Consider the following 10921-nt stretch of genomic DNA (forward strand, 5'->3'; position numbering starts at 1 on the left):
AAGTTTGATGTGAAACCTTATCAAATGTCTTCTGGAAATCAAAGGATTACACCTCTAAAGCTGCCTTTTATCTGCAGGGACTGCAATGGTTCAAGAAGGCAGCTGACCACCACCTCTTTAGGCAACTATGGATGGGCAATACAGTAAATACTGAGACAGAGAGATGCCCACATCATGCCAATTAATTTTTTAAAATCTGCATAGCAAGTTACTCCTTCAAAAAAAAGGAATAAGTTGGTTAAAAATGATTTATCTTTGACAAAACCATACCAACTCTTATCAATTACCTAAATATTTCCTACGTGGCCAGCTATAATCTCTGAGTAAGCACCTGCCCCTGAACAGATGTCAAGCAACTGCTCAAGTTTCTGATTTTATGTCTCCTTCCCTTCTTGAGCAGAGGTATTATATTTGCTACTTTGACTGATTGAATCTTTTCTGAAATCTAGGGAATTTTAAAAAGTTGATACCAAAACATCTATTATCCCATCAGCATCCTCTTTTGACACCCTGATGTGGCTTGCTTGCACCTGTGAAGCACGTTTCAATACATTAGTAATGCTTGATAAATCCAAAATTTTATTGAGCCAATAGAATAAATGACAGCAGAAAGTAAGGCTTATATATACCATTGACATATGGGAATAAATTTCAACTTTGGTGTTGAGAATGGGCAGCCGTGGATCAGACACCAGTTATACACTATACCACATTGTACTTAACGCCATCAGTGTCACTGTATGGAACTATTCCTAATGTACTCGATGAATTCATTATCATAGCTACCCTTTTCAACCTGATTGACTCAATTATCTATTCTTTTTACATGCTGCCACTTTTTGCTGATGTACCTCCTCTTCTAGAGTGTGGCTACTATTTCAGGCTCTACGTACTACTCATATTTTCCCTCTCTCATTTCATCTCTTATTAAGAGTGCTACCCCAACATCTTTTCTTCCCTTCTGTCTTTCTAAAGGTCAAATATTTCTGAATATTAAATTCGCAGTTCTGATCTCCTTGTAACCATGTCTCTGTAATGGCTATGAGATCATATTGATTTACCTCTATTTGCGCTGTCAATTTCATCCACCTTATTATGAATGCTTTGAGCATTAAGGTATAAAACCTTTGGGCTGGCCTGTTTTCCATTTTTAATCCTCTTAACTTTTTCTTGAACTGTGGCCCTTCTTGCCTTGATTACCCAGTCTACTGTTCTTGAATTCTACTTTCTTTCTTTTATTACTGTCCTTGTTTCTCTTTCCCTGTCACCCTGCTTAGATTCCCCCCAACCACAATGGCAAATACTTGCCCTAGATGAGAAAATACTTCTTCACTCAATGGGTGGTGAATCTATGGAATCCTCTCGCACATAGACTATCGAAACCAAGTCACTGAATATATTTAAGAGTGAGGTAGTTTTTTTTGGTTTTGAAGGCATCAAGGAATATGGGGAGAAAGTGGGAATACAGCATTAACATAAAAATCATCCATGATCATATTAAATAGCAAAGCAAGATTGAATGACCTTCTCTTGCCCCTATTTCCTATTTCTTCACATTTCTATGAATTCAATAGAAGGGAATATCAAGCTGAATGTATAATGGCTGACTGATCTCCTAACAATAATATATTTCAAATGAACTTGGAATTTTATCACAAGGTGATTAATTAGAACTAGACATGTTTATTTCAATTAAGGCAAAATTTGAATTTCGTCTACCTTTGGTAACAATACAGTAAAGTTTGCGAAGTTGTGCAACAGCTTTAAAATATGATAATGGGGCAGGTCTTTCATGATAAGTGCCCAAGTTGCTTTATAAAGTTATCATGACATAAGATTCTAAACACACTTCTTCAAACCACATTGTACCTGAGTAAGACTATTTAATCTTACCTTGGAGAATCTTTACCATTTGATAAGGAAAAACAAAATATTGCACCTCCCAATATGGAAAGCGAAGATCCAGCCCATCCAATAAACAAAGCCGCTCCTAATTCATATCTGTGGACATAAGATAAATATTTGAATTGTTTCTACTTGATGGATTGACCAAGTGTTAAAAATCAAATCATTTGAGCAGATTAGGTTAACTAGGTAACTAGGTAAAGTTATGAGCTAACACTCCAAGTATTCTGTGAGAACAGAATTAATGCTGACATTCCAGTGCAGGAGTGAAGGAATGCAGTAGTCAGGGAGTGCAGTAATGTTGGAAGTTCTGACTTTTGGATGAGACGGACCTGCTCTCGCATATTGATACAGTATTTTTCAGAAGAATAGAGAAGTTATTCCTGACATCCAGGCCAATGTTAAAATAAAATCAAATGGTGATTATCAAATTGCTTTTGTGCTAGATTACAACCCACAAGCTGAATGCTAAGTTCCATACAATACAGTAATCACTGTCCTTCAAAAAGTAATTAATTGGATGTAAAGTTCTTTGGGATGTCCAGCAATTGTGAAAGAAGAGATGTAAATACAAATCATTCTTTTAGCTTATAAAAGATAACATGTAGACATTAGAATATAATGGAAATGGAACTTAAAACCATATAAAGGTTGCAATGGTGAAAGGTACTGTTGCTTAAAATTACTACAACTGTTAAGTCTCTAATATTTTAATAGTCACAGATTTTCTATCCAGCATTCAAAATCCATGTGAAATTAATAATTTGGTATTATTTGCATTGGAGTAAAGATATAATTGAGCAATGGTCCAGTTGTTTAAAATATGAAACAGGATGGATGCATGTTATTTGATTGGACTGCAAATGCATAGCCAGAGGACAGAAATATTAAATTCACATTCCATCTTACAGAGACTCAGAACCAATTCATTAGGACTTCCTCCTATCTACCATTGAAACATAAGTGCATTACTGGACATAAAGCCATTGTTCCAAGGAGAACAAAGTGGAGCAGGTGACCAGGATCTGGGAGTCAGGCTTACAGACTGAGTGAGGGTGTTCCACATTATGCTTCCACTCTGTGTTCGGTCTCTTCAGACTAGAGGACACCTAGTTGTCAGCAATGACAACATTACATTGAAAGAAGTACATGTAAATCACTACTTCACCTGGGAACCCTTGGATGAAGGGGACAGTAGGGAAAGAATGAGTGTTAACTTACCATGCAAGTACAGGGGCTATACTTGTTCCAAGGACTGAAAACATTACCAGTGGAAATCTACTCTTCACAGTTTCCCACCTTATAGATCCCCAACCTGTACAGCCCACTTCTACCCTCTTCTGAAGATCCACTAATAGGACTGGCCTGGTAGACCCATCATTTTAGATTGATCCTGTCTTGCAATGAAGTTTTCTTTACTTTGTTGACTTCATTTATTTTCCTTTTCTCCAGACCTTTCCCACCTGTGACTCTTCTGATGTACTCTGTCACTTGATAAGTTCATAATTTCCTGGTACTATCACCTCTTCACAAATAAAAACAGAAAGTGCTGGAGAAACTCAGCAGGACTGGCAGTATCTGTAGAGAGAAAAAAACTGAATTAATTGAAACAATTCAGTATCTCCCAAGAGGAGACACTTCTTGGGAACTTGTCTCCTCTTCACCTTTGATGTCTCTATCTTTACCTCCAGATCTTCTGACCCCTGCCTCACCAGACAGCCTGCGTTCTCTCCCTTCTTTCTTGAATGAATTCTTGAACAGGTTCCATCTACCATCACCCTCCTTGACTTTTCTGAATTCTTCTACTCACATTGTGCATCTACTCTCATCTTGTACTCTCATCTAGAAATCTCCAAAAAAGAGCTTTGCAGTCAGTGCCCACAAATATTCATGTTTCCTTTTTGTTGTCGGTGTCATGGAACATTTCTTGTTTAAATCTTACTGGGCTCCCTTCCTTTTTCCAGTGCATTGGTGATCACATCATATCCTACAGTTGGCCTGAACCAGAAAACTTCATTACTTTTCTTTGACCTTCACAGGTCCATCTCCGACTCTCCCTTTCCCACCCTCAACTTCTCTGTCTTCATTGCAATGATAAACAATCAGCAATATTTGTTATAGATCCACTGACTACAGCTACTGCAGCTGCATCTCCTTACACCCTGCTCTGTAAGGACTCCATTTCAGTTTCTCTACCTCAATTGCAACCTTGTTACATATTAGCACCTCCTGACATGTCTTCTTTCTCAGAACTGTGCATTTCTCTAATTATTGTTGACATTTCAGTGTCATTTCCCACACTTCTGTTCTCACCCATTTTTCACCATTGTTCTCACCATCCCTATGAGAAAGTGAGGACTGCCGATGCTGGAGATCAGAGTAGAAAAGTGTGGTGCTGGAAAAACACAGCCAGTCAGACAGCATCTGAACGTAGGAGAGCTGATGTTTTGAGCATAAGGTTCTGAAGATTACCTTCCTTACCCTTTACATTATTCTGAAGGAACTCCCTCCTTCACAACATCCTGGTCCCTGCTACAATCACCTTCAACACCATGTGCTCTCCAAATGATACAGCCCCTGTACTTGCATGGCAAGTTAACACTCATTCTTTCCCTACTGTCTCCTTCATCCAAGGGTTCAAATACTGCTCCCAGGTGAAGTAGTGATTTACATGTACTTCTTTCAATGTAATGTTGTCATTGCTGACAACTAGGTGTCCTCTAGTCTGAAGAGACCAAACAAAGAGTGAAAGCACAATGTGGAACACCCTCACTCAGTCTGTAAGCCTGACCCCCAGATCCTGGTCACCTGCTCCACTTTGTTCTCCTGCTGATATCTCTGACTCCAGCTTATTGCAGTGCACGTATAGGTATTATTATTGCAGTACTCCAGCAGAAAACAAACCTGAGGATTAATACCTCACCCTTCATATTATGCACTTTATAGCTTTCTGGGTTCAGAAATAGCTCAATGTTACAATCTTTTAACAAGAGACAAGGAACAGCAGATGTGGAAATCTAAAACAAAAACAGAAATTGCTCGAGAAACTCAGCATGTCTGGAAGCATTTGTGGTGAGAAAGCAGAGTCAATGTTTCAGTTAAGTGACCCTTCTTTGGGAATGATTGTTTCTAGGAAATTGTAGCATTATGTTGAAGATGGGGATTTGGTCGGGAGAGGGAGGTGGTAAAAGAGTAGACAATAGTTGGAGATGGAGCCCTGGGTGGGAAAAAGACATAGACGGAGGTGTTCAGGCACTGAAATGATTGAACTCAATGCTGAATCCTGAAGTTTGCAGAATTCCCACATGGGCTGCTTTCACCACTCCCACTCCCCTTGATATCATCTACCAACTCTCTAACATGACACAATTCTCATTCCTCATGTCATCTGCCAATCACATGTCTGTCACTGTTGTAAGACTCAGAACTATATCCCTCAGCTTGCTAATTCAACTCCACATCAGCCATATTACCAAACAGATTGCACCCATTCACTGACTGTCATGCAGTTCAAGGTCACATAGTTACTACCTGATACAGCTGAATATGCTTACTGCAATGGAGAAGGCATCACTAAAATGGCTGGTTCTGAGACCATGGCCAGCAGCGATGTTAAAATCAATGAAGACAATTTCTTCCTTATACCTACTTTTCATCCTTATACTCTTCCTTCCCATGTCTCACCTCCCCTTCGTCCTATAATTGCTTCCAACTGGAAAGTGCAAACTCTCTCATCAAGCTTTACACCACCTCTCTCACACAATGTTACTTGTGTACCTTCCTCCTTTCAGATATTCACATGCTTTAGGAACCTGATGAAGGGCTTATGTCTAAAACGTCGATTCTCCTGCTTCTCGGATGCTGCCTGACCTGCTGTGCTTTTCCAGCAATGATGGAGCACTGCCTCTTAACCTTACACAAACAGTGAATGGCTAAGATACTGGGCATAATCTTGTGCCTTCCCATGCACTGAGTTTGGTGGTGGGACATGTTTTATCAGACGGTGTTGCAGGGGAAGGGTGGATGGGGAAGGAGTAGGGGGTGGAAGAGGGGGGAGACCTTTCCAAATTCCCATCTCTGCCCTGGTTCTGTCTGTGACAAGGAGGCTCAGGACAGCCTTCATACACCAAGAGAGGCCCTTAAATCACAAATCAGTACCTGCTTAAATGTCTCATTCAACTGTCACTTGTATCAAACTAGCGGTGGGCACAGAACTTGGCATATGGAAACCATGACAAGCAAACTCTGGTATGTTTCACTGTGAACCCTTGGGGTTGAGTCCCTCATTCAAAGGCAAGCAGTATCTAATCAATAGACCCAGCACTGGAAGTGGACGAGGCCACTGAAAGCCAGCCCCTGCTCTTTACAGGAGTCACCCCTCACCACTCTTCCCCATGTCATTAGCAAATAGTTACCGAGTTCCTCCTTGATCGGATGATTCAAATAGATTGTTATCTACAATATCCATTGCTTCTACAGCGATGCTGCTGAGTACAGAGGAACTAACAGGCTTTGATTTACTGGCAGCTCTCAATAGGTGTGACCTCTGCCTTTGGGATCCATTATCCCAAGGGAAGGCTCACCACTGCCTTATTAATTATCTGAGTGGACAAGAATACAGTTGGTCTATGATAAAATCAGTTTTTATTTTGTGTTTGAAACTGGTAGCTGAGTAGAGTTAACTTACTGGAGATTGCAACATTTAAGGCACAAGATGTTCTAATGCTGGTCACATTTGATCCAGCCTGCATATAAGGGCAGAAGGTGTGAGATTTTCCGTAAGTTAATCAAATCAGTTCAAAAGTCAGTGAACAGCAGTTCAGGAATTTGCCAGCTTTAGTCAGAGTTGGTCAACAGCAGGAGAGGCAGCTTCATGGAGCTAAGTGCAGAGGCTCTGGGAACCTATGGGGACCTGTTTAGTAGCTCTGTGCTGCTGTGTCATTAAGGGTTTGTGCTGCTGTGCTTTAGGGCTTCAGGAAGGCTTAGGTCAGTAATCAGCTCAGTTACATAATTAGTGAGAGAAAGATAGAAAGGATGGATCATGGTTAATAGTAGTGGTGAAAGAAGCCCTGAAGTAGTATTTGCTTGTTGTGGCTGAGACAAAATTGAGCTCAGAGAAATCCAGGGACATGGTTGACTTAGTCAAAATTCTGCCTGTAATAGACACTCACAAGTATCCTCAAAAGTCCTGGAGAACATGCTCTCAGAAGAAGAAATTGAACTACCAGAACATGGGAAATGATTAAAGCAGTCTGAGTTGGAATTACTTTGAGCAGATTCAAGGCTAGATCTTCAAAGGTGAAACTTTTATATTCCTTGTGAAAGAGGCAAAGTTTTAATAAGATTTAGTGTACAACAAAGTCATTAACAATTGGGTGGTTTGATGAAAAATCCATGGGAATTGTCTTTACAACATCTGGTATGCGATTTACTCTGTAGTGTTTTGACCACAATTTGTCTGTCAATCTTTAATGATCTAATAATTCTGGATGTTAAAATAAAAATTGTATAGATACAGTAGCGCCTCGACTTACGAACTTAATCCATTCCGGGACCCGTTTCGCGAACCGAAAAGTTCGCGAACTAAATCAATTTTTCCCATTGTTCGGATAGCGTAAGAATGCTTGGACGTAGCAACGAATGCTATTCACATCGCACGCGCCAAAGACGAATGAGAGCTTTTGCGTTCAACAAGCATGTAGCAAAGCAGAACAATGAAACCACGTGGTCGCACACGGGCTTTTTATGTTCGTACCTTGAATTTCGTATGTACGTTGAAGCAAAATTTTATGTACAATCCTGTTCGTAAACCGATTTGCTCGTGAACGGGGTCGTTTATATGTTGAGGCATTGCAAGTTGTTTTACTATTTTAAATTTGTTTAGTGAGGTTTATTTTGTTTGTTCAAAATTGCGAAATCTTGCGGCTTTATTCTCTTTGTAAGTATTTGGGATCTCAAACCTTGTCATTTTAAATAAAAAAGGGACTGGTCTCTTATCTGGGCTGTATTATTATTTGTAGTCTTGTCTGGGGTTTCAACAGGTCTTTCATGAAAAAAGGCAACATTAGGGTCATGCCAGTTCTCCTTCTGATAGTGGTGATTCCTGTTTCCTCCACCCTATGCGTGTTTTAAAGGACAGATAAAAGGGTGCATTGGTGAGATCCTGGAGCCACCAGGGGAAATGGCGGGGCAGGATCCAGCTTGCCAAAGGGCAAGGTCACAAACAAGCTCTGACCAAGGATTAGCCTGGTGAACTTTCACTCCATTCCCTTTATGGTAAGTATATTTTTTTTAGCTAAGGAGATAGAAACTACACACAATCCTGCAGGAGTGGTGTCACCAAGGCCCTGTTCAGCTGCAGTGAGCCTTCCCTCGCTCCTGTCCCCAAATCCTCTTGCAATGAAGACTATTTGTCTTCCTAACTGCTTGCAGCACTGGCATCTAGCTTTCAGTAACTGTACTACAATGACAACAGATCCCTTTGTACATCAACCTTTCACAATCTATCATTATTTAAATAATATGCTGTCATTCTTATTTACTTACCGAAGTGGACAACTTCACATTTATCCAAGTTATTATGCATGTGCCATGCACTTGCCCATTCACCCAACTTGTTTTAATCATTTGAAGCCTCTTTACATCCTCCTCACCACTCACATTCTCAACTAGACATAGGAAGGGAAAAGATTGAGATTCTGAAGGGAGATTACAGAGACTTAGGCAGAAGGTTTGTGAGGAGATTTGTAGCTCGGGTGCTCGTTGTTGTGGTTCTGTTCGCTGAGCTGCGAATTTGTGTTGCAGACGTTTCGTCCCCTGTCTAGGTGACATCCTCAGTGCTTGGGTGCCTCCTGTGAAGCGCTTCTGCGTTGTTCCCTCTGGCAAAGGACCCGATACCCAGCATGAGCAAAACCAACGTAGTTTACAAAATCCCATGCAAAACTGCACAAAACACTACATAGGACAAACAGGAAGACAGCTAACAATCCGTATCCATGAACACCAACTAGCCACGAAATGACACGACCAGCTATCCTTAGTCGCCACACACGCAGATGACAGGCAACATGAGTTCGACTGGGATAACACTACTATTATAGGACAAGCCAAACAGAGAACAGCCAGGGAATTCCTAGAGGCATGGTACTCATCCACAGATTCTATCAACAAACACATCGACCTGGACCCAATATACCGGCCACTGCAGCGGACAGCTGGAACTGACAACCAGAAGCGGCAGAGACAAACCACTATAAATGCCAGAGAGATAGTGAGGAAAGAGATCAATCTGAGATAGTACAGCTGAGAACAGCAGTGAGTCAAACAGTCAGGGCAGGCAGGGACAAGGTAGGACTAATAAATTAAACTGCATTTATTTCAATGCAAGGGCCCTAACAGGGAAAGCAGATGAACTGAGGGCATGGTTAGGAACATGGGACTGGGATATCATAGCAATTATGGAAACATGGTTCAGGGATGGGCAGGACTGGCAGCTTATTGTTCCAGGATACAAATGCTACAGGAAGGATAGAAAGGGAGGCAAGAGAGGAGGGGGAGTGGCATTTTTGATAAGGGATAGCATTACAGCTGTGCTGAGGGAGGATATTCCCGGAAATACATCCAGGGAAGTTATTTGGGTGGAACTGAGAAATAAGAAAGGGATGATCACCTTAATGGGATTGTATTATAGACCCCTCAATAGTCAAAGGGAAATTGAGAAACAAGCTTGTAAGGAGATCTCAGTTATCTGTAAGAATAATATGGTAGTTATGGTAGGGAATTTTAACTTTCCAAACATTGACTGGGACTGCCATAGTGTTAAAGGTTTAGATGGAGAGGAATTTCCTAAGTGTGAACAAGACAATTTTCTGATTCAGTATGTGGATATACCTACTAGAGCAGATGCAAAACTTGACCTACTCTTGGGAAATAAGGCGGGGCAGGTGACTGAGGTGTCAGTGGGGGAGCACTTTGGGGCCAGTGACCATATTTCTTTCATTTTAAAATAGTGATGGAAAAGGATAGACCAGATCTAAAAGTTGAAGTTCTAAATTAGAGAAAGGCCAATTTTGACGGTATTGGCCTGACCTGCTGCGCTTTTCCAGCAACACATGTTCAGCGCTGATCTCCAGCATCTGCAGTCCTCACTTTCTCCTAGGGTAAAAGGGAAGGCTGGTAGGTATAGGGAATGCTGGTTGACTAAAGAAATTGAGAGTTTGGTTAAGAAAAAGAAGGAAGCATATGTCAGGTATAGACAGGATAGATCGAGGGAATCCTTAGAAGAATATAAAGGAAGGAGGAGGATACTTAAGAGGGAAATTAGGAGGGCAAAACGGTGACATGAGATAGCTTTGGCAAATTGAATTAAACTGAATCCAAAGGGTTTTTACAAATATATTAAGGACAAAAGGGTAACTAGGGAGAGAACAGGGCCCCTCAAAGATCAGCAAGGCAGCCTTTGTGTGGAGCCACAGAAAATGGGGGAGATACTAAATGAATATTTTGCATCAGTTTTAATTGTGGAAAAGGATATGGAAGATATAGACTGTAGGGAAATAGATGGTGACATCTTGCAAAGTGTCCAGATTACAGAGGAGGAAGTGCTACATGTCTTGAAACAATTATAGGTGGATAAATCCCCAGGACCTGATCAAGTGTACCCGTGAACTCTGTGGGAAGCTAGAGAAGTGATTGCTGGGCCTCTTGTATCATCAATAGTCACAGGTGAGATGCCGGAAGACTGGAGGTTGGCAAATGTGATGCCACTGTTTAAGAAGGGCAGTAAAGACAAGCCAAGGAACTATAGACCGGTAAGCCTGACCTCAGTGGTGGGCAAGTTGGAGGGAATCCTGAGGAACAGGATGTACATGTATTTGGAAAGGCAAGGACTGATTCGGGATAGTCAACATGGCTTTGTGCGTGGGAAATTATGTCTCACAAACTTGATTGAGGTTTTTGAGGAAGTAACAGAGAGGATTGATGAGGGCAGAGCAGTTGATGTGATCTATATGGACTT

The 10921-nt window shown here is 41.1% G+C and overlaps 1 protein-coding gene across 1 annotated transcript in view; it reads right to left on the reverse strand.

The window, feature by feature from the left end:
* The window catches only part of LOC122551043 (claudin-10-like), a 37063-nt gene that overhangs the window by 4078 nt on the left and 22064 nt on the right, over nucleotides 1-10921 (reverse strand). Inside the window, exon 4 of the mRNA XM_043692686.1 lies at nucleotides 1894-2001. Coding sequence (XP_043548621.1) covers nucleotides 1894-2001 — 108 coding nt within the window. The remainder of the gene's footprint in view (nucleotides 1-1893; nucleotides 2002-10921) is intronic.

This window comes from Chiloscyllium plagiosum, chromosome 6 (genome assembly GCF_004010195.1).
Source record: "Chiloscyllium plagiosum isolate BGI_BamShark_2017 chromosome 6, ASM401019v2, whole genome shotgun sequence".
Lineage (NCBI taxonomy): Eukaryota > Metazoa > Chordata > Chondrichthyes > Orectolobiformes > Hemiscylliidae > Chiloscyllium > Chiloscyllium plagiosum.